The sequence below is a fragment of the Brassica napus genome, chromosome C7 (assembly GCF_020379485.1).
Source record: "Brassica napus cultivar Da-Ae chromosome C7, Da-Ae, whole genome shotgun sequence".
NCBI lineage: Eukaryota > Viridiplantae > Streptophyta > Magnoliopsida > Brassicales > Brassicaceae > Brassica > Brassica napus.
Genome location: NC_063450.1, coordinates 53,012,887 through 53,036,278, shown reverse-complemented (window position 1 = coordinate 53,036,278; position 23,392 = coordinate 53,012,887). Strand labels below are relative to the sequence as shown.

Genomic DNA, 23,392 nt, shown 5'->3' with positions numbered 1-23,392 from the left:
ACAGAGGCTACTCCTTCTACATCGGTTCACGGTGAGGTTGAGGTTGAGGTTCAGGATAATACACCCAGTGCAGATGCTCCCGCACATGAAGATGGTAGTGGTGATCATGGTGACGATCATGGTGAGACACCAGCTGCTGAGAACCAACCTACTATTGTTAGAAGATCCGAGAGAGGTCTTAAACCGTCGACAAGGTATGATCCTAGTGAGTATGTATTACTTACTGATGGGGGAGAGCCTGAAAGCTATGATGAAGCTTTGGAGGATGAACACAAGGATAAGTGGTTTGGAGCCATGGATGAGGAGATGGATTCTTTTGAGGAGAACCATACTTTTGAGTTGGTGGAATTGCCTAAGGGCAAGAAGGCTCTGCTTAATAAGTGGGTGTACAGAATTAAGCATGAGGATGACAATTTGCCACCTCGACACAAGGCTAGATTGGTTGTGAAAGGCTACAGCCAAAAGAAGGGAATTGATTATGATGAAATCTTTTCTCCTGTTGTGAAGATGTCATCCATTCGGGTTGTACTTGGATTGGCAGCGAGCCTTGATCTAGAGGTTGAGCAAATGGACGTGAAGACTGCTTTCCTTCATGGTAATTTGGAGGAAGAGATCTACATGGAACAACCGGAAGGCTATGTGCAAAAAGGCAAAGAAAATTTGGTTTGCCGCTTGAAGAAAAGCCTTTATGGATTGAAGCAAGCACCAAGGCAGTGGTACATGAAGTTCAAGTCTGTTATGGGGGAGCATGGTTATGCGGAGACTGATTCAGACCATTGTGTATTTGTGAAGGTATTCGGTGAGGATGATTTTATCATCTTGTTGCTGTATGTCGATGATATGTTGATTGTGGGCAGGAACATGGACAGAATTAAGGAGTTGAAAGAGCAGCTCAGTGAGTCCTTTGCCATGAAAGATATGGGTCCAGCGAAACAGATTCTTGGTATGAGAATTATTCGGGATAGAGGTGAGAAGCTGATTCACTTATCTCAGGAGAAGTACATTGAAAAAGTACTTAAGCGGTTTCACATGGACAAGTCTAAAGTGTTGAGTACTCCTCTTGCTCCACACTTAAGACTGAGCAGTCAACAAAGTCCGAAGACATATGCGGAGAAGGAAGATATGGCGAAGGTTCCATATGCTTCTGCAGTGGGTAGTTTGATGTATGTCATGGTCTGTACAAGACCGGATTTAGCCTACACCGTTGGAGTTGTCAGCAGGTTTCTCTCCAATCCGGGAAGAGAACATTGGAATGCTGTGAAGTGGATTTTGAGATATCTCCGAGGGACTTCTGATTTGAAGATTACATTTTGGGGTAAGAAGCCTTTGCTGGTCAGTTTCACTGATTCTGACATGTCTGGAGATGCTGATTCTAGCAAGTCTACTTCGGGTTACTTGGTAACATTTGCGGGTGGAGCTGTGGCATGGCAGTCAAGGCTACAAAAGTGTGTTGCACTATCTACCACTGAGGCAGAGTTCATTGCTGCAGTTGAAGCTTGTAAAGAGCTGTTGTGGATGAAGAACTTCTGTGAAGAGATCGGTTTCAAGCAAGAAAAGTATGTGTTGCTTTGTGATAGTCAAAGCGCTATTTGTCTCGGGAAGAATTCTACATTTCATTCGAAGTCAAAACACATTCAGAGGAGGTATCATTGGATACGTGATGTGGTTGCTTCCAAGGAAGTGGAACTTGAGAAAGTTCATACGGATGATAATGGAGCTGATATGATGACGAAGTCATTACCGAGGGGGAAGCTTGAAGTATGTCTCTTCCATCTAGTCGGAGGGGGAGTTTGTTGGGTCCCTCCTAGATGGAGAGGACCAATTGGGGTGAACTTAAGAAATAATAATGTTCCCCCTTTGTCACTAGACACAATAATAGAGTTTTGACAAAAAGAAACAAGAGAGAGAGAAAGGAGAAAAAGAGAGAGAAGGAGAAAACTCGTAAAGTGATTTCAAGACTGATTTTGGAGGATTAAACGGAACTTGATCGGGCTGATATTTTGTGGGAAGCTTCTTCAGTCAGTGGGTTAGAGGTTCACCGAAGGGATTTGGATTTCAACGGTTGGATCTTCTGTTGTCTGGGTTTTCTTGAAGCTGGTCGCCATAGTTCTTCAGCAGAGCAGTCTTGGGTGTTTGGTAAATCCAACGGTGAGATCTTCTCTTATTGAGCTGAAATTTGGCAGAGGTATTGTCGACTTGTTTATCTTGGATTTGTACGGTTGGATTAGTTTCTGGAAGCCGGAATCTTTGTGAGATGAGGTCGTTTGGTTGCTGCCGGTTTTGAAGCTTTGTGTTGCTCTCTTGTTGTTGTTGTTTGTGTTGGAGATAGCTATTTGTAGCTAGACTCTCTGTTCTGTTCAGGCTGTTGAACAGGGAGGACGTGGTTGTACTCATACCATTTATATAGTGGATTTTTGAGTGGACTACGGTCCCGTGGTTTTTCCTTCTCACATCGAGGAGGTTTTCCACGTAAAAAATTTTGTGTCTCATTTAGTTATCGCAACTTTGATATCTTGCCATCGTCGATGTATTTTCCTCACAGGTTCGCACAAGGTTAGGGGAACACGACCATTAGTATTTCCGCTGCGCCGTGTGACTTTCCCCAACAGTGTTACCGTCGCGATTGATGCCGCATGTTATCGTCGAAGTTGAAGACGGGGAGAAGCTGCGAGCTGGAGACGACGAACCCCACATGTAAGAAGAAATGGGGAAACGACGTCGAACAATCACGTATTTGGTATTTTAATTTCATTATAAATTAATTTCATTAAGGGTGTTAAAGTAATTTATATGATAGAGGTCGATACAGATTTTTTTCGGATGCTGTAGAATATTTTTTTGGCCATTTGGTCTATAGGAGATTTTGGTCCATTATCTTATATGTATGCTGACATATAATTAAGTTAGAACATGGCGATTACATCAAAGGAAACATAATAAATTTTAAAGACCAATAACTTTCTCTGGATTTTAGAGTTGACATACATAGTAACTTTTTTTAACCGGCGTAATTGACTATTCAGTAGAATGTGTTTTTTTTTAACTTGCCCTCAGTTTTGAAGAATTTTTTTTTTTTTTAATTCACTAGAATGTGTTGCTATTGAATAGATTTGCTTTCCATATCTACCCTCCATGCCAAAAAAAAAAAAGGGAGAATGGCTTTGAGAATTTTCATAGATTTAATATACTGTTTCTATTAACGATAAATAGAATGATGAATATCTCCATTTTTCTTTCCAAAACAAGTATGGTAAGAAAATCATAAAATTAAACTACAGTCAAAATTATTTTTTGTTAATTCATTATATACCATAAACATAGTATAAATGTTATTGGAAACCCTCAATCATCATCAACTGATTCTTAATTATTTCCACAATGAAGCTTCTTCTACTGCTGCTAGCCTTCTGCAGCCTCTCTATATCAAGTTGTTCTCCATCTTATCTCCGGTTTTCTATATTATTATTGTTGTTATATATGTTATTTTCGTCGCAATATGTATTTTTCTGTTTGTACATGTGTAATAACTTTTGAACTTCTTATTATCAACGAACAAAAAAGAAGAATTAATGTATGAAAACGTTTGCAGGGAGTGAACAAAAGTATGTACCTTACGATTACTCGGCAATAATAGAGGCAAGCTATTCTATGTTCTTTATTTAGGTCGTTTTTCGTTGGAAACTTATGTTTCTGATTATCTTTTTGTCTTGGGGTAGTGTCTAGAGAACCCTTATAAACCACAATACAATGGAGGGATCATCGTGAACCCTGACCTACAAAATGGTTCACAAGGCTGGTCACAATTCGCAAACGCCAAAGTCGATTTCAGAGAATTCGGAGGCAATAAGTTCGTTGTTGCACGAGGGAGGAATCAGTCTTATGACAGCGTCTCACAAAAGATTTATTTGGAAAAAGGACTTCTCTACACTTTCTCGGGTATATAGTTTCGAATATGTGGTTCTTGGATCTTACTCTTCAGAAATTTATACGAATTACTCGAATTATTATCTGATGTATTTTATGTTACTTGTAGCTTGGTTACAAGTAAGCAAAGGAAAGGCTCCTGTGATAGCCGTTTTCAAGAAGAATGGTGAATATAAGCATGCCGGTTCGGTTATTGCTGAATCTAAGTGCTGGTCCATGCTCAAAGGTGGTCTCACTATCGATGAATCTGGTCCTGCCGAACTTTACTTTGAGGTATTTACATATACAAACAAACATAGTCTTTGTGCCAACTCTTGAATGTTTGTCTAAGTAACCTACTAGTTTTAATATATTTTTAAAATCTAAAAATGTGAAAATAAGAACGTTACATCTAAGTGGAAATAGAGAAACTGTCGTATGATGATTCTTATTTACGTGGTCATGTGTAGAGCGAGGACACAACCGTTGAGATATGGGTTGATAGCGTCTCGTTGCAACCATTCACACAAGAAGAGTGGAACGCTCACCACGAGCAGACCATTCACAAAACGAGGAAGGGAGCCATGAGGATCAGAGCCGTAAACAGCGCTGGTGAGCCAGTACCAAACGCAACAATCTCCATCCTACAGAATAGACTCGGGTTCTCATTCGGGTGCGAGGTAGAAAATAACATACTTGGGAGCCAAGCGTACCAAAACTGGTTCACTAAGAGATTCACCGTGACAACTTTCGCGAACGAGATGAAATGGTACAGCACAGAAGCAGTAAGAGGCAAAGAGGATTACACGACAGCAGACGCGATGTTAAGATTCTTCAAACAGCATGGTGTCGCTGTACGTGGACACAATATCGTATGGAACGACCCTAAGTACCAACTTAGTTGGGTGACTTCTTTATCCGGTAACGATCTCTACAACGCCGTGAAAAGAAGGGTTTCCTCGGTGGTCTCAAGGTACAAAGGCCAGCTTGTGAGTTGGGACGTTGTGAATGAGAATCTACATTTCTCGTTTTTTGAGAGCAAGATGGGTGCTCAAGCCTCTTATAACATCTATGCGTTGGCACATTCCATAGACCCACGTACAACAATGTTTATGAATGAGTACAACACGTTGGAGCAACCGGGAGATTCGGCTTCTAGTCCAGCAAAGTATTTGGGGAAGCTTAGAGAGCTTCAATCTATTCGTGTAGCCGGAAAAATTCAGTTAGGGATCGGTCTTGAGTCTCATTTCAACACTCCTAACATTCCGTATATGAGATCAGCTCTTGACACTCTTGCTGCCACTGGTTTGCCTATTTGGCTCACTGAGGTCGACGTCCAAGCTCCTCCAAATGTCCAGGTAACTCAAATAAGTACTCTCGTATATTAGTTAGGAACTTAGGATTAATCCGTCCTAATGGGGCTATAGAAAATTTAGTAATTAAAATAAATTAATAAAAAAAAAATCTAAACAATTTTGAGATATGTTTATGTAAATTATCTCTTAGAATTTGGGAGTCATATGTCAATGTGTTACTTGCCGATTCCCAAGACCGGTTCTGTTTCTGATGTTCAAGTTTCTTGTAGGCCAACTATTTTGAGCAGGTCCTAAGGGAAGGCCACGCGCATCCGCAAGTGAAAGGAATGGTGACTTGGAGTGGTTATTCCCCATCAGGTTGCTACAAAATGTGCCTCACCGATGGCAACTTCAGGAACCTACCCGCCGGGGACGTTGTGGATAAACTTCTGCGTGAGTGGGGAGGGCTTCGTGTGCAAACCACAGGTTTGACTGATTCTGATGGATTCTTTGAAGCTTCACTCTTTCATGGTGACTATGATATCAATATTGCTCATCCTCTCATTAATTCAACTGCTTCTCACAGCTTTACGTTAACTTCTGATGACTCTCCACCATCTCCATTTGTCGTTCATGTTTGATACGCTAAGTTTACAACTACTTTGTACTATTTGAGTAGTTTAATTCTTAGTGAAAATAGTACAGCAAGTCTGAGGAAACTCCCAAGAGCGATTATTACTCTTGAACACTTTTTTCATGAGCAAAAGAAATATTTTTGAATTTTTTTATTTTACACTAAATTTGATTAGGCTAATTAACTTTGATATTTTTGTTTTGCTAAAGAAAAATTTCTCATACCAGTCTATGTCACTTGACAAGTGCTTCGACGTAACTCCAAAAATGTTTCACGGTCAGCAATTTTAGCTACTAGTTGTTAAATCCAACTTAATTCTTGCTCTCCTTTGTAGGTAATGCTCATTTATATGAGTAAAACGTACTTTTACCATTTAAGGTTTTATAAATTCCTTCTTGCTTTGAAATTGGTTGTGGATATTTATCTTTTGTTTTGGGAGTTTGTTACTTAAAGGCAGGTGGAATCCGTTCGAAAAGTAGGTGGTATGGTATCCCTTCTTCTAGGTTTAGGTTGGCCGTATTCGTTTCACAATGTGTAGTTTAAGTAATTTTCATCCGATATAAAGCCTTTATCTAAAAGTTTAAAGGCTATTGCAGTATAAGACTACAGTATGTGTAAATTGAAGATGGTGCTCCTATTCGTAAGCCTGTCTTTGTAACGAACCATAAAATCAATTACAGCTTCTGTGGTAACACAAATGCAACATATTTGCTTGTTTATATTACACATTCATATCATGGTTTCTTGTATATAAAGTTACTATTTCAAACCAGTGATGCTTGTGTATTTTGTCTCTTGTAGATGTGTTCAGTCTCTGGTTACAGTTTTGTTTTCCGGATACATAAATAACTGTAACCAATTAAACCACTTCGATCTTAAGTTCGGATAGGTTTCTTCTTTTTAACGGAAGCGAGGATGTTGGTCTTTGCTTAAAAGGTGGCATTGTACCAAATGTATACATAGGTTGTCGGGTGCTTTAAGTAAGTTAAAAAGTCAAAAGTAATGTTTGGTCGGATGTTAAAATATATATATGATCTCATCAAGATACCGACCGTCCAATTCCACTTAAATCATGTTCTTCGTCCAGAAAAGAAAAAGGAAAAAAATTAAAGCCCAGAAGAATGAAAAAGGAAAAAGAAGGGATAAGTGGGAAGAGGTTTGTGACTTGAGCACGTTACTTCTTCACCAAGGAAGCGACATTTGCTTGTAAAGGCATGCGGATACAAAAGGATCAAGCAGAGTTTGTTCTTTTATTTTCTTCGTTTGAGAGAGGTGGAGAGGTGTGGGCTCAGGCTCCTTGATGTGACATAAAGAATGTCCTTAACACCTTAACCGAGTTCTCCAAGCAACATCTCAGCACCTACATCCGAATAAACAACACTCAGGTTCATGACCACTTGGCAAGCGAAAGTCAATTCCGTATGCAAAAAAAAACTGACCTTTGCAGCCATCAGATCCTCGTTAGCAAGCACCTGCCAGGTGAATAAAAAAAAGCTCTTCAAGCACCTGACTTAAATCAAGAGCACAAAGTGTGTGCAGAGGTTTTCTGTTTAAACTACCTTCTCTCCAGCATTCTCGGAGATCCGTTTCAGAGGGTAAGTCAGTCCTCTTTTCACTATATCAGCTCCGACCTGAAGCAAAGACAAGTTAGAAGACCTGAATGTTTAGGAACTAGAAACTGAATGCTTGATCAAATTATACCTTTTCTTCATCATCAAGGGAGTCTTTAATGACATCAACCTTGGAAGCAAGATGTAAAAGAATACAACCACCACCAACCACAACACCTTCCTCAACAGCAGCCTGCAGAATACACATACTGGTCAGTATAATTCACTGTCTATGCACATAGCACGTCAGAGAAAAAAGGCCACCTTTGTAGCGTTAAGAGCATCTTCAACTCTAAGTTTCTTCTCTTTGAGTTTTGCCTCCGTTTGTGCTCCCACCTTTAACCAATTACATAAGAGCTTTCAATTAATATCTCTCCAACACATTCTTTTGTTATATTAAACAATACCAATGAGGTTTGTAATTTAACCTGAATCACAGCAACTCCAGCAGAGAGCTTTGAAATTCTCTCGTTCAGTTTTTCCTTCTCGTAACCTTGCTCTGCTTGCTGCACAAACCAAGTAGGAATACAACTGTAAGTATACTAGCGACAAAAGCTAAGTTATATGTTTGGTCTACTACAAGTTAATACCTCAATAAGGTTCTTAATTTGTGTAACATGCTTCTGCACTGCGTCATGTGTGCTCCCATCACCAACAATGGTCGAACTTTCCTTAGTGAGGACCACCTTTGCAGCATGTCCAAGAACCTCTTTTCCAGATTTGTCAAGTGAAAGACCAACTTCCTCTCGAATCACAGTTGCTGCAAACCCAGAAAGAGAGGCAGAAAAGGATTAAAGCCAAAACGATTATGCCTAAACACATGGCTCACCAATGCTTACAGAGAACTTACCTCCAGTGAGGATGGCAATATCATCAAGGTACTGGCTCTTGAGCTCTCCAAAACCTGGAGCTTTGAGAGCTGCAATCTTAAGTGCGCCTCTACGCTTGTAACCAACAAGGATAGCTAACGCCTCCAGGTCAATTTCTTGTGCGATTACTAAAAGTGGGTAACCTCCTCTAATGGCAACCTCAATAACACCAACAATGTCTTCTGCGTTGGCAATTTTCATGTCAACAAGAAGCAGCTGCAATACAATAAAAATCCATCAGAGAGAGAACATTTAACAGCTGCAAGACTATGATGGATAGAGCTCGGAATCAAGAACTTACTTTGCAATGGTCGAACTCAACAGCCATCTTCTCATTGTCTGTCACAAAGAAAGAGGAGAGATAACCATTATCAAACTGCAGTCCTTCCACAATGTAGAGAGCAAGAACGATTAACATAACTTCGATACACAAAAAACGTTGGCAAGTATAACATATTCTCGTATATGTCCAATCATCTCCATTTTGTCCACTTGTTTTGGGATGTGTTAGTTTGATTCATAAAGATTCATAAAAAGTTTGATCTCCAGTAGTGATTTATTTTCCATTTTTGCTTTAGTTTTTATTCTATTAGTACTTTATTTTTTCAAATTTTGAAAAATTGAACAGTATTTGCTCAGTTTTTCTCCAAAATCGATTTTATACTTCTAGAAAGAGTATCAAACAACAAGGAAGAAGAAGATAGAGAAGAAGGGCATCAAGTTAAAAGATACTTTTTTTTAATTGGAATTGAACTTTGATTAAGTCTACAAACTAAGTGGATCTGAGAGGAAGTTCCCAACAAGAAGAACAAAAAATAGCATAGAACAAACTACAAATAAGGAAGATGAAGAAGATGACTTGATCGGACCAGACACTTTAAACTATGTTAAAAGTACTTAAGGTTTAAAATCCACCTTCTTGTTCTACAATTATGACAATCTCATCTATCTTTTTGATATATTATTTTGAAAATATTTAAATATTGTGTTAAGATTATGTGTTAATTTTATAATAAATAAGTTTGTTGTATTCAAAATAATAAAATTAAATAAATGAAATGGTCTAACCTAGATTACTCGTGAGTAGATAAATATTGATTCTATTTTAATGGTATTGATTTACATTTGTTGTTTATGAATTTGTGTATCGTGAAGTTGTAATGGTCGAGATATATGAAAAGAATTTATAATAATGTTTTATTTCTTGACATGAAATTTTAATGTTACTTTATGTTAGTAAAATAATTAAACTAAACTGATCGAGCCTTAGATTTAGGAAATTATTTGTCAACTAAATTCGGAAAAAAAAATTACTTAAATTTTGGGCTTAGTTATAACTTGAGTGGCATAGATATGTAAATAAGTTTTAAATCTTAGGGTTAATTCTAAATTGTAGTTCCGTTTATGATTTCAAAAAGATTATAGATCTGTGATAGATATATAATCTGGAAATTTAACAAATAACTAACAGAAAAATAAGTTTTTTACCTATCTAAAATTTGTTACAGAAATCTATCGGACTTTTTTCTATATAATTTTGAGTTTGTTTAGGATAACTGGAGAAACATTTATCTTCTAATTTTTTTTTTTTTTTTCAGACGTCCAAAGTTTTAGATTTGTACAATTACAATATCATCAGTAAGTGCCAACATTTTAACTTTAATTAATCCTGTATTTTATCATACGCTCTAATATATTTGAGGTTTTTTGAAGTTGATTTCATACTATATCTTTTTTAAAAACTGAATATTATAAAAGTAAATATTCATTTGTTTTTATTTATAAATTAAAACATTACATGGAATGCTGGTGAGCCATGTACATTTGATGCGTGTCCCATGATTCAGATGAAATGTTGGTGAGCCATGCCTACAAAGTAATGAGTACACGAACCAGGACACAAGTTTTGAGGGCAAAAACCCAATACAGTGAAGCTATCAGGGTTCAAATCTCGGCTACTGGAAAATTAACATTTCGGCATCACCAGAGACAGAGAACCGATACGTGGTAACACATGATTAGTCTGGACCACTTCTGTGAACCGAGGGGTATGTATAATTCAAAAAAAAAAAGAGAACAACACGGCGGCAGATTCAATGCTGAAGTTTGCAGAAGAAAATGAGATATTGGTTAGAGGTCATACAGTGTTATGGGACGACCCAAAGATGCAACCAAGTTGGGTGAAAAAGATAAAAGACCCTGAAGATTTGATGAACGTGACACTGAACCGGATAAACTCGGTTATGAAGAGATACAAAGGTAAGGTGACCGGGTGGGATGTGGTTACGAAAATTTGCATTGGGATTACTTTGAGAAAATGCTTGGTGTAAACGCTTCATCAAGATTCTATAATCTTGCTTATAAGCTAGATCCTGATGTGACATTGTTTGTTAACGAGTACAACACGATTGAGAACCCTGGAGGGGTTACTGCGACGCCGGTTAAGGAGAAGATGGAGGAGATTCTTGCATACCAAGGAAACGAAAACATTAAAGGAGCAATTGGTGCTCAGGGTCACTTTAGTCCAACTCAGCCTAACATAGCTTACATGAGATCTGCATTGGATACTTTAGGCTCACTTGGTTTGCCTGTATGGATTACAGAACTTGATATGCCTAAATGCCCTAATCAGGTCTGTCATCAGCTACCTTGTATAACAAGAAAGCCTTTCTTCATCTTTATACATTATCATTATCATAAAATTACTAATTTGTTTGATCATAGGCCAAATACATGGAAGAAATTCTGAGGGAAGCGTACTCGCATCCTGCGGTGGAAGGCATCATAATATTTGCAGGACCTGAGGTGATCGGGTTTGGACAAGCTGACACTCGCGGACAAGGACTTCAACAACACGGAGACAGGAGATGTAATTGACAAGTTGCTCAAGGAGTGGCACCAAAAAAATTCAGAGATCCCAAATATTTTCACGGTGGACCACGAGAACGAAAAGGAAGATGTCTCACTGTTGCATATGGACTTTACAACGTGAATGTAAGTCATCCACAGATAAAGAACTTGTCCACCAGTTTGTGCTTGGAGGTAACTAAGGAGATGGGTCAACGTCAGGTGGTTAGACTTGTGATTAATGCTTAAAAATTATACTCTCCCTCTGTTTCAGTTTAAGTGTTGTTATAGAGTAAAATTTTCGTTTCAAAATAAGTGTTGTTTCAAAATAAGTGTCGTTTTATTATTTCAATGAAAAATTTATTGATTTTTTATTTCAATCGATTTTTATATTGGTTGAATTGTGGTTATGTGTATTATTGGTAATGATGGTTTTATTTTATAAATATGCAAAATTAAATATTTTATTAATCTGTGTGTTCAAGTGTAAAACGATAAATTAAATGAAACGGATGGAGTAATTATCTGCAAGATTGTCTTGTTACAAAATAAAAACACTGTTATAGTGAAATAATTTTCGAAAAGTCAATTACAAAATCATAATGTCTTCTTCCTCACGAGTCATGAAAAATAATATAAGTATATAACTAATGCTGAAAGTTTATACTAGTGAACTATCATTCTAGAAACATTATAAAGAAAATTTTAATATACAAAAAACAGAGTTATCCACACCTGAACTTAACGTCTTGATTCCTTTACACAACTTAAACTTCTTGTTCTCTAGCTAAGTTATACACACACACAAAAAAAAAAAAGGTTTAACTATACAACTCATTTGAAAACACACAAACACACATATGTGAAAGGAAGTGAAAAAGCAAGAGAACACATGGAGGACAGGAACGTCGAAATCGGGAGCATAGGAATTATCAGTGGTTGTAGAGAAAGTGACCAGAAGGTGTCGCATCTAAAGTGTGTAGTTGGTCGAAGTGCGTGTTCTTGCACGTGAGCACATGTGTGAATTTGTTGAACCTTGCGTGGTCATGTGTAGAGCGAGGACACAACCGTTGAGATATGGGTTGATAGCGTATCGTTGCAACCATTCACACAAGAAGAGTGGAACGCTCACCATGAGCAGACCATTCACAAAACGAGGAAGGGAGCCATGAGGATCAGAGCCGTAAACAGCGCTGGTGAGCCAGTACCAAACGCAACAATCTCCATCGTACAGAATAGACTCGGGTTCTCATTCGGGTGCGAGGTAGAAAAGAACATACTTGGGAACCAAGCGAACCAAAACTGGTTCACTAAGAGATTCACCGTGACAACTTTCGCGAACGAGATGAAATGGTACAGCACAGAAGCAGTAAGGGGCAAAGAGGATTACACGACAGCAGACGCGATGTTAAGATTCTTCAAACAGCATGGTGTCGCTGTACGTGGACACAATATCGTATGGAACGACCCTAAGTACCAACTTAGTTGAGTCTCATTTCAACACTCCTAACATTCCGTATATGAGATCAGCTCTTGACACTCTTGCTGCCACTGGTTTGCCTATTTGGCTCACTGAGGTCGACGTCCAAGCTCCTCCAAATGTCCAGGTAACTCAAATAAGTACTCTCGTATATTAGTTAGGAACTTAGGATTAATCCGTCCTAATGGGGCTATAGAAAATTTAGTAATTAAAATAAATTAATAAAAAAAATTTAAACAATTTTGAGATATATTTATGTAAATTATCTCTTAGAATTTGGGAGTCATATGTCAATGTGTTACTTGCCGATTCCCAAGACCGGTTCTGTTTCTGATGTTCAAGTTTCTTGCACTACAAGAAAACACACCGAATTCCGACGGAGGTTCCGACGGACACCAAAGTCGTCGGACATTTGTGACGGAATACTGACAAATTTCCGACCAAATCCAAAAAAATTAAGTCGTCGGAATTCCGTCGGCCATTTCTGACGGTATTCCGACGAAATATGGTTCGTCGGAATTTTCCGATGACTTTTCGACGACATTCCGATAAAAAATGTAACCGTTGTAGTCGTCGGAAGTTCGTCGGTATATTCCGACGAATTTTCGACGACATTCCGATTAACAGCAAAGTCGTCGGAATTCCGTCGGTATTTTCCGACGGAATTCCGACGAACCATGTGACCGTTGCCGACAAATATATATGACCGTTGTATAGCCGTTTGAGATTGGACAATTCCGACGGAATTCCGACGGACTGCTTTACATCCGTCGGAATTTCGTCGGAAAGTCGTCGGAGGTCCGTAAGCAATTTCCTATAAATACAACCCCTCCTCATTCAACTCATTCACACTTCATTCTCTCTTCATTCTCTTTAGTCATAACAATTCCGTGAAAATCATGTCTTCAGAAGTTTATTATCGTTCGTGGATGGATAAACCTCATTTGGATCCGAACACCAATTTGCTTACGGAAGAATACGTTCAAGGGATTGGAGAATTCATGAGGCTTGTTCAACAGCAACCGGATGCAAAAAGTGGTATGTTAAGATGTCCCTGCTCTTCTTGCAATAATAATAAGGTTATAAAAGAATTTGATGTTTGGACTCATTTGTATATGAAAGGGTTTTCACGTAATTATAAAGTTTGGTACCTTCATGGGGAAACTGGTTATGAATATGGTAGTACTAGCGAACCTCAGCCTGTTAGTGAACCTCAGCCTGATATTAGGTTAGAAGAATCTAGAACGGATATAGATTATGGTGTAGGTACTGAGCAGATGGTACATGATCATTATAGAGGGGAAGAACCAAACCCCGAGTCTAGGAGATTTTTTGACATGTTGGATGCAGGAAAACAACCTTTGTATCAAAATTGTAGAGATGGTCATTCAGTCTTATCATCTGCAACTAGATTAATGGGTATTAAGACAGACTATAATTTGGCTGAAGAATGTATGGATGCGATTACTGATTTTGTCAAAGGTATTCTACCTGAGGATAACCTTGCACCGGGTTCATACTACGAGGTTCAGAAACTTGTTGCAGGTCTTCAACTACCGTATGAAGTGATAGATGTATGTATTGACAACTGCATGATCTACTGGAGAGCGGATGAGACACGGAATGTATGCAAATTTTGTGGGAAACCTCGTTATCAGGAGACGAGGGGAAGAGTTCCGATCCCATTCAAAAGAATGTGGTATTTGCCTTTGACGGAAAGATTGAAGAGGTTGTATCAGTGTGAGCGCACAGCAAAAGCAATGAGATGGCATGCAGAGCATTCCACAAATGGTGAGATTAGACATCCTTCAGATGCAAAGGCTTGGAAACATTTCCAGTCAACATATCCAGAATTTGCGGAAGAGAGAAGAAATGTTTATCTTGGATTATCTACTGATGGTTTCAGCCCATTTGGAAAGCATGGAAGGCAGTATTCTCTATGGCCAGTTATTGTGACACCGTACAACTTACGGCCGAGCTTGTGCATGCGACGAGAGTTTTTGTTTCTCTCAATTCTCGTCCCCGGGCCAGATCATCCTAAAAGATCACTAGATGTGTTTCTTCAACCACTAATATATGAGTTGCAACAACTATGGGCGCATGGTTTTGAGACATACGATGTTTCGCGCAAAGAAAACTTTCAGATGCGGGCAGTACTTATGTGGACAATAAGTGACTTTCCAGCATATGGTATGTTATCTGGATGGACAACACATGGGAAGCTATCATGTCCATATTGTCAAGATGACACAGATGCTTTCCAACTAAAGAACGGAAGGAAAACGTGTTGGTTTGACTGTCACAGACGATTTCTACCACCTGATCATCCATACCGCAGGAGTAAGACTTCGTTTACGAAGAACAAGCAGGTGTTTGATGGTCCACCTGAGGAAGTTAGTGGGAAAGATTTGTTGAAGCAGTTTAGGTATTTTGATGCAGAAAGGACGCCAGATGTAGGTGGACATGAAAACATTCGAGTCAATGCGGTTGGAGAGCTACATAACTGGCACAAAAAGAGTATTTTCTGGGATCTGCCATATTGGGAGAGTCATCTATTGCGGCATAATTTAGATGTCATGCATATTGAGAAGAACTTCTTCGATAATCTGATGAACACAGTCCTTAACATCCAAGGTAAAACGAAGGATAATTTGAAGTCAAGGTTGGATTTAGTCGATATTTGTGATCGTTCTGAACTTCACGTTGATGAGAACGGTACGGCCCCTTTTCCCATTTATCGGCTAGATGGTGCTAGAAAAGAAGAGTTCTTTGATTGGATTACAGATAAAGTGAAATTTCCTGACGGATATGCATCAAATTTGGGGAACTGCGTTGATAGAAGCGAAGGAAAGTTTACTGGCTTGAAGAGTCATGATTGTCATGTAATTATGCAGCGCCTCCTTCCGTTTGCTTTTTCAGCATTATTGCCACGTAATGTTCATGAAGCAATTGCAGGTATATTATATTTTTACAATTTAATTTATTTTTATATTTAACAATTATGCTTATAAAAACTTAATACTTACGAAAATTATGTCTTTTATCTATGTAGGGATTAGTGTTTTCTTCCGCGACTTATGCAGCAGAGTAGTGACTGAAGAGGGTATTAATAATTTGAAGACAAACGCACCAGTCAGCATGTGCAACCTTGAGAAGATATTTCCTCCATCATTCTTTGATGTAATGGAACATCTTGCTATTCATCTCGCAAGAGAATTGGAACTTGGTGGTCCTGTGCAGTACAGATGGATGTATATTTTTGAGCGTTATATGCATCATCTGAAGAAGATGGTCAAAAATCAAAGCAGGGTGGAAGGATCTATAGTGGCACAGGTGATCAATGAAGAAACTGCAATCTTTGCTGAAAATTATTTTCCACCAGAAGTGCATACAAAACACCGAAGACCTGCTCGGCATGATGATAGAGGGGAGAGAGCAACATATCATGTTACTGTCCCAAGCATGTTCAAGGAAATAGGACGACTTAGTGGAAAATTCACGAAGCGGAGACTTACGGACACTGAGCACGCTCATTTGCAAACATATTTGCTCACCAACTGTGAAGATGTTCTACAATATGAGAGGTAAAAATATTTATTCATTTATTGTTAGATTAATATTCAATAATTTTATTTCATATTGATAATATTTTTGTATATAGTGTATATATGGCGGAGTTGCGTATGACTCACAGGCATGCAACAGAAGATGAGCTTCGACAACTTAGAGATAACGGATTTGCTGCGTGGCTTCGTAGTTATGTGAGTCATATATCATATTACCCTATGCAAATGATTAGTTTAAATTTAATATATATAAACTAATTAATTTTGCAATCATATATGTTTTTAATTTATAGGTGAATGATGGTTTGGCCAGAGGTCTTGTGTTCGATGATTGGATACGCGAATTTGTGCAGGGACCAAACTATGTGGTCAAATCATATCCTAAATTTTGTACGCGAGGATATGCATTCACAAGGAAAGGTCATTCTAAGACAACATATGATGCTGGTGTTTCATCTTCTTCTGGTGACGATGTCTACTACGGCAACATAAAAGAAATATTGGAAATCCAATTTCCTGGAATGGTTGGATTGCGTTGTGTAGTATTCTATTGTGATTGGTATGACACCACCCCAGATAGAGGAGTGAAGATTGATGCGTTTGGTGTTACATCAGTTCATTCGCGGCGGAAACTTCAATATTATGATCCCTTCATTCTTGGTTCGCAAGCTGATCAGGTATGTCAATCTATTCATAATTTTTTACCAATATAATTAATTAATGTTATATATTTTACTAATACTTGTATAATTGATATGTATAGGTGTGCTACATCAGTTACCCTCGGGTGACGTACAGAGACGATCCATGGGTTACTGTAACGCAAATCAACCCAAGAGGACGAGTGGATGGAACTTCTGATGATGATGAACCATTGCAACCAGAGTCTACCAGCAACGCCCAGGCAGTTGAAGATTTGGAAAATGTTCAACTCGTTGAGAATTTGACTGTGTTTGGACATGATGCTGTCGTACATTCAGAGCCGGAAGCCGAGGTTGGGGAGTTTGATGAAGATTCAGAAGATTCTGATTAGTTTTTTTTTTTTTAATGGTCCGTCGGAAATCCCTCGCAATATACCGACGACATAGCGACGACAACGGGTTTCATTGAAAATTGGAAAGGTCGTCGGTATTTCGTCGGAAAATACCGACGACATGTTTTTCTATAAAGTTTCAATCATAAAAATCTATAAATTTAGATGCCAAAACTATGAAAATAACACATAATAAGTGTTTAGTATAGTATTAGATCGCAACCGTTCAAATATAACAACTCATTAAAATATTTATGTATGCATATCATTGTTTTCATAACATCTCATCTTAACATTATATACTTATACAATCATATTTATATAAGCTTACACTACAAAAAATGTTGTTGTGTAAAATCGTGTTATAAAACATTTTTATTGTTAAATCTTTATGCAAATACTATATATATTATCAAAGATTTGGATTTTGCATTTAGAAACTTGAAATCAACACCCTAAACACTAAGTCGTCGGAATTCCGTCGGAATATACCGACGGAATGTGTCCGTCGGAAAATACTGACGGACACATTCCGTCGGAATTTCAATTAGCCCGGGAGAACCAGACCGCTTGAAAATTTTCGCGAATCGGCATTTGGTATATTTTAATTATACCGACAGAATACCGACGAACCCGTGTCCGTCGGAATCCTCGGAAATAAAAACCCTTCTTCTTCCTTCTTCGTTATCTCCGCGGCCTCTCTCTCACAAAACGAAAACACTCCGGTGATTTCTCCCCCTCTCCGGCGATTCCGGCCTTTCTCCACCTCTCTTCACCGGCGAATCCTCTCCTCACCCTCATATCTCTTCCCCAAACCCCAAATCATGTAAGAATCATCCCAAACCTTCTTTTTTATCGAGTGTTTAGGGTTTTGGAAGTTGATCTCGGATTTTAGGTTGTTTGATTGAAAATTTTAGGATTGAATGGATAGTTTAGGATATATAAGTTAGGATTGTTGTTTGGATTGTTGTTTTAGTTTTTTTTGGAACATTTTTTGATTTTTAAAAATGTTTTTTGATTTTTAAAAACGTTTTTTGATTTTTAAAAACATTTTTTGATTTTTAAAAACGTTTTTTGATTTTTAAAATCGTTTTTTGATTTTTAAAACGTTTTTTTTTATTTTTAAAAACGTTTTTCAAGTTTCCAGTAATGAAATATATATAATAAAACGTTTTTAAAATTTTTTAAAAATATTTAACAACATTTTTCTATATTTATAAATTTTTTATAATTTTGTATACATATATACATATATATATATATATATATGTAAATCATGTATAATAAAAATTTTAAAATTTTTTATAATTTTTTATAAGTTTCCACTAATAAACTATGTATAATAAAACGTTTTTTTTTTTAAAATATAAATATTTAACAACATTTTTCTTCATTTATAAATTTTTAACAACATTTTTCTATATTTATAATTTTTTTATAATTTTGTATACATATATATATATATATATATATAAAAGGTTTAATAGTTTTTTTTAAAACGTTTATAAAACCTTTTGTAAATATATAAATGAAAAAATTAAAAATAGAAATGATTTGAAAATATGTTTGATGGGTTAATTTTTTTTTTTTAGGGCCGAGGATGAAGCCCGCCCCGCAGCCCGTCTTCGACGTAGTTCGGTGAGCAGTTCCCGTGCATCGGGATCGTCTCATGACTCGGTTCCCGCATATATTCCCGCTCCAGCTCCCTCAGCCCCTCACGCTGCCCCTCACGCTGCTGCTCAACAGGATCCGGGGGTCATGCCGGTTCATCTATTGGTTCAACAACCAGGTCGAGAGCATCTCCCGTTTCTCCAAACCAACCCACGACGAGGCCATAGCACTTGGTTAGTATTTTTTTTATTTGTACCGTTATATTTTTTCCTTTAATTAACTTGCTAACTTGTATTTTTTTTAAAGGTTCACCAAGTCGAAAAATGGCATTAGCCGGAGCATCAACCAGATGATGTACTCCATGCTCCGTTTTGGATATCCAAAGTGGAGTGTGATCCCTTCCGACGAACGAGAGTTGTGGTTTCGTCAGTTCGCGGTATAGTAACTCTTCATTTTTTAAAGTTTGAACATTTTTTTAAATATATTTACTTATTAAATTGTGTTTGTTTTGTAGCAAGAGTTCAACTAGCACTCCGATCTTACGGAAACAGTCCGTAAGAAATTCAACGAAAAGGCCATGGACTCTTACACAAAGCAGATAAACTCGTGGAAGACAGTTTGGCAGAAGAACAAGAAGCCACGGTTCATCAACGGGTCGGTGTGGGAGCAGTTGATAGCTCATTGGGAGAAGGAAGAAACTGCAGAGACGTCTTCTAGGAACTCCAGGAACCGGAAGAGCGATCGTGGCGGGAAAGGTATGTATGTGCACAACCTCGGCGCTTGCTCTATGTCTACTAAGGAGGATGAACTTGTAAGTTTTTTATTATTATTTATCTTTATATTTTTTAAATAAATATTTTATATATTTCTTGGCTAATAATGGCGGTTTTTTTAGATCGAAGCAAATGACGGCAATCCCGTTGATCGCCTACAACTCATTAAGGTGGCTCACACTAACAAGACGACGGGTCAAATTCAGGACCCCGTGATCAAAGGTGTAGTTGATTTGGTGGAAGCTGAAATAGTTTCTCAATCTCAGCCTCTCTCTGATGACGGCGACTCCACGGGAGCTTCAACCAACTTGTCTCTATTGCAAATAAATGAGATGGTTGAAAAGGTAATTTTTTTTATTAATATAGTTTTTTAATAATGTCGATTACTTACTTGTCCCTATTTACTTACTTTAAATATTTTTGTAGGCGGTTCCTAAAAGGAAAGGAGGCCGTTTAGTTGGGTTGGCCCGTCGTGCTTCTTCGTATCCGGCATCTTCTTCACAAGCTCCGTATGCCGATCCCATGATTCTCGAGGAGCTACATGACAAAGATGAACAGATTGGGGCATTGGAGGAGCAGAACACCACTATCCTTTCCGAGAATGCCACTATCCGTTCGGAGAATGCCACTATCCTTGCTGAGTTCAACACCGAGATTATGCAGAAGCTAGATCGTTTGATGTCTTCGAGTTCATCTTAGTTTATTTCGGCTTTTTAAACTTTTGGAATGTTTTTTTTTTAATTTTGGTTTGTATGAATTTTAAACTTTATGAATGTTTTTTTCCTATTTCGGTTTTTATGAATTTAAATTTTATAATATTATTAGTTTTAAATTTCTGATTTTTTAAATTTATTAATATCAAAAAATATATAAAAATGCAAAATTAATTTGAAAAAAAAATGGGTATATACCGACGGACAGTGGTCGTCGGAATATACCGACGGACATATATCCGTCGGTAAATTTCGACGAACGAGGTTCGTCGGAATGCACCGAGGAACACTCTACGTCGGAAGTGTCCGAGGAACGTTCTCCGTCGGTACGTAGTTTTTCCGATGAACTCTGGTCTCGTGTATCCGCATCGTAATATCGTCGGAAGTTCGTCAGAATGACGTTTCTCGGTATTCGTCAGAAAGTCGTCGGAAGTTCTGACGAAATTCGGACGAATTTTTTTTTTCCGACGAAACGATACCGACGGACGGGTTCGTCGGAATCGGTCTATTCCGACGAATTTCCGACGATTTCGGCCATCAGAATCCCCCTGTTTTCTTGTAGTGTTGTAGGCCAACTATTTTGAGCAGGTCCTAAGGGAAGGCCACGCGCATCCGCAAGTGAAAGGAATGGTGACTCGGAGTGGTTATTCCCCATCAGGTTGCTACAAAATGTGCCTCACCGATGGCAACTTCAGGAACCTACCCGCCGGGGACGTTGTGGATAAACTTCTGCGTGAGTGGGGAGGGCTTCGTGTGCAAACCACAGGTTTGACTGATTCTGATGGATTCTTTGAAGCTTCACTCTTTCATGGTGACTATGATATCAATATTGCTCATCCTCTCATTAATTCAACTGCTTCTCACAGCTTTACGTTAACTTCTGATGACTCTCCACCATCTCCATTTGTCGTTCATGTTTGATACGCTAAGTTTACAACTACTTTGTACTATTTGAGTAGTTTAATTCTTAGTGAAAATAGTACAGCAAGTCTGAGGAAACTCCCAAGAGCGATTATTACTCTTGAACACTTTTTTCATGAGCAAAAGAAATATTTTTGAATTTTTTTATTTTACACTAAATTTGATTAGGCTAATTAACTTTGATATTTTTGTTTTGCTAAAGAAAAATTTCTCATACCAGTCTATGTCACTTGACAAGTGCTTCGACGTAACTCCAAAAATGTTTCACGGTCAGCAATTTTAGCTACTAGTTGTTAAATCCAACTTAATTCTTGCTCTCCTTTGTAGGTAATGCTCATTTATATGAGTAAAACGTACTTTTACCATTTAAGGTTTTATAAATTCCTTCTTGCTTTGAAATTGGTTGTGGATATTTATCTTTTGTTTTGGGAGTTTGTTACTTAAAGGCAGGTGGAATCCGTTCGAAAAGTAGGTGGTATGGTATCCCTTCTTCTAGGTTTAGGTTGGCCGTATTCGTTTCACAATGTGTAGTTTAAGTAATTTTCATCCGATATAAAGCCTTTATCTAAAAGTTTAAAGGCTATTGCAGTATAAGACTACAGTATGTGTAAATTGAAGATGGTGCTCCTATTCGTAAGCCTGTCTTTGTAACGAACCATAAAATCAATTACAGCTTCTGTGGTAACACAAATGCAACATATTTGCTTGTTTATATTACACATTCATATCATGGTTTCTTGTATATAAAGTTACTATTTCAAACCAGTGATGCTTGTGTATTTTGTCTCTTGTAGATGTGTTCAGTCTCTGGTTACAGTTTTGTTTTCCGGATACATAAATAACTGTAACCAATTAAACCACTTCGATCTTAAGTTCGGATAGGTTTCTTCTTTTTAACGGAAGCGAGGATGTTGGTCTTTGCTTAAAAGGTGGCATTGTACCAAATGTATACATAGGTTGTCGGGTGCTTTAAGTAAGTTAAAAAGTCAAAAGTAATGTTTGGTCGGATGTTAAAATATATTGAGCTTCAGCACGGAGGCTTTTCGCTTGGATTCGGTAAAGACATCATATCCTCCACTTACAAGCCTGTTTCGCTATACAACTCTTCAGAAATAGGCCTTGACAACGCTACCACATGCGAAGTTTTCGACTTTAGCGCCAATGCTTGGAGGTATGTTACTCCCTCTGCTCCTTATCGGGTTGCTCCGTTCGCCTGTCCCGTCTTTGTAGATGGTTCGCTTCATTGGTTCACAGATTGCGAGGAAACCAAAATTTTATCTTTTGATCTTCACACCGAGACTTTTCAAGTCATCTCTAAAGCTCCCTTTCCCGCCAATTCACATGATGATGATAATCCTTACGGGATCCTCTTGTGCGACCTCGACAACCGCTTGTGCGACCTCGACAACCGCTTGTGCGTATCACACAAGACTGATTTCAACCAAGTGATATGGTCCTTCAATTCAAGCAACAAGACATGGCTCAAAATTTTCTCCATCGATGTGGTTATGACTTCTTTTTTCTATGGTTGCCCAACATCAAGTTGCCCCTTCACTCCACTAGCACTTTTGGATGCCGAGAATAAGAAGAAGGATTTGCTCTTTTATGACCGTGAGCAAAGTCGTTATCTGTTGATACATGACTCCGATGCCCCACTATTCACTCTTACTTTGAGGGCTAAATTCCTTGGATTTCTTCTTTGTTATTTCCCCAGTTTAATCTCTTTTTGATTTTTTTTTTTTTTGTTGAATGCATAATTTCTTTTCTTACTTTTTGAATTGATAACCATATTTTCTTGAACAATTTTTTTTTTTAACTTTGGGTTTGTGTCTCTTTGTCCTTGTTGTTGTTCTTAATGTTTTAAAGAAGATAGATAGATAGAGAACAGAGAAAAATAAATGACAGTGTTAAATCTACCCTCTTCTTTGGTGTCTTTTATGCTTACCATCCCTTCCAAATACCGATGTGGGACTTTGTCCCTAATAGGTTATGTATAATTCTAATTTACCCGTGAGATTAGTATATATATATAATTGCTTCTGAAGTCCATGAATAGATCTTGTAGGTGTTGTGGTCGACCGATTAAATGTAATACTACCGATAATTAACGAGGATGAGAGAATTCCACCGAGCCAGA

General features: G+C 37.9%; 3 protein-coding genes and 1 pseudogene across 3 annotated transcripts; 3 read left to right on the top strand and 1 right to left on the bottom strand.

Annotated features, from left to right (window-relative positions):
* Positions 1-1,353: 1,353 nt before the first annotated feature.
* Positions 1,354-8,949, top strand: LOC111213787 (endo-1,4-beta-xylanase 5-like). Its single transcript, XM_048764368.1, has 5 exons — positions 1,354-1,758; positions 3,717-3,936; positions 4,034-4,197; positions 4,374-5,261; positions 5,489-8,949. Exons 1-5 carry the CDS (start codon positions 1,354-1,356, stop codon positions 5,837-5,839), a joined length of 2,028 nt encoding a protein of 675 aa, XP_048620325.1. The 3' UTR covers positions 5,840-8,949.
* Positions 6,922-8,729, bottom strand: LOC111213598 (ruBisCO large subunit-binding protein subunit beta, chloroplastic-like). The gene is made up of 9 exons (XM_022715394.2): positions 8,613-8,729; positions 8,293-8,527; positions 8,033-8,202; positions 7,871-7,948; positions 7,707-7,778; positions 7,534-7,635; positions 7,392-7,463; positions 7,272-7,304; positions 6,922-7,192 (listed from the first exon to the last, which is right to left on the bottom strand). The coding sequence occupies exons 1-9, from the start codon at positions 8,727-8,729 to the stop codon at positions 7,121-7,123; spliced, it is 951 nt and encodes a 316-aa protein (XP_022571115.1). The 3' UTR covers positions 6,922-7,120.
* Positions 8,950-10,190: 1,241 nt separating the features above from the next.
* On the top strand, positions 10,191-13,109 carry LOC111213599 (annotated as a pseudogene).
* A 9,141-nt stretch (positions 13,110-22,250) lies between these two features.
* Positions 22,251-22,985, top strand: LOC125590683 (F-box/LRR-repeat/kelch-repeat protein At1g09650-like). Its single transcript, XM_048764367.1, has one exon. The coding sequence runs from the start codon at positions 22,251-22,253 to the stop codon at positions 22,983-22,985; it is 735 nt and encodes a 244-aa protein (XP_048620324.1).
* The last annotated feature ends 407 nt before the right edge of the window (positions 22,986-23,392 follow it).

What these genes read in the sequence shown, in the direction of transcription:
- LOC125590683 (XM_048764367.1), top strand. Translation starts at nt 22,251, where the DNA reads ATGTTTGGTCGGATGTTAAAATATATTGAGCTTCAGCACGGAGGCTTT.
- LOC111213787 (XM_048764368.1), top strand. Translation starts at nt 1,354, where the DNA reads ATGTCTGGAGATGCTGATTCTAGCAAGTCTACTTCGGGTTACTTGGTA. An exon ending in ACTTCTCTACACTTTCTCGG is followed by an intron (nt 3,937 to 4,033) that starts GTATATAGTTTC and finishes TGTTACTTGTAG; the next exon opens with CTTGGTTACAAGTAAGCAAA. An exon ending in CTGCCGAACTTTACTTTGAG is followed by an intron (nt 4,198 to 4,373) that starts GTATTTACATAT and finishes GGTCATGTGTAG; the next exon opens with AGCGAGGACACAACCGTTGA.
- LOC111213598 (XM_022715394.2), bottom strand. Translation starts at nt 8,729, where the DNA reads ATGTTAATCGTTCTTGCTCTCTACATTGTGGAAGGACTGCAGTTTGAT. An exon ending in AAATTAAGAACCTTATTGAG is followed by an intron (nt 7,949 to 8,032) that starts GTATTAACTTGT and finishes TGGTTTGTGCAG; the next exon opens with CAAGCAGAGCAAGGTTACGA. An exon ending in CTGGAGTTGCTGTGATTCAG is followed by an intron (nt 7,779 to 7,870) that starts GTTAAATTACAA and finishes AATTGGTTAAAG; the next exon opens with GTGGGAGCACAAACGGAGGC.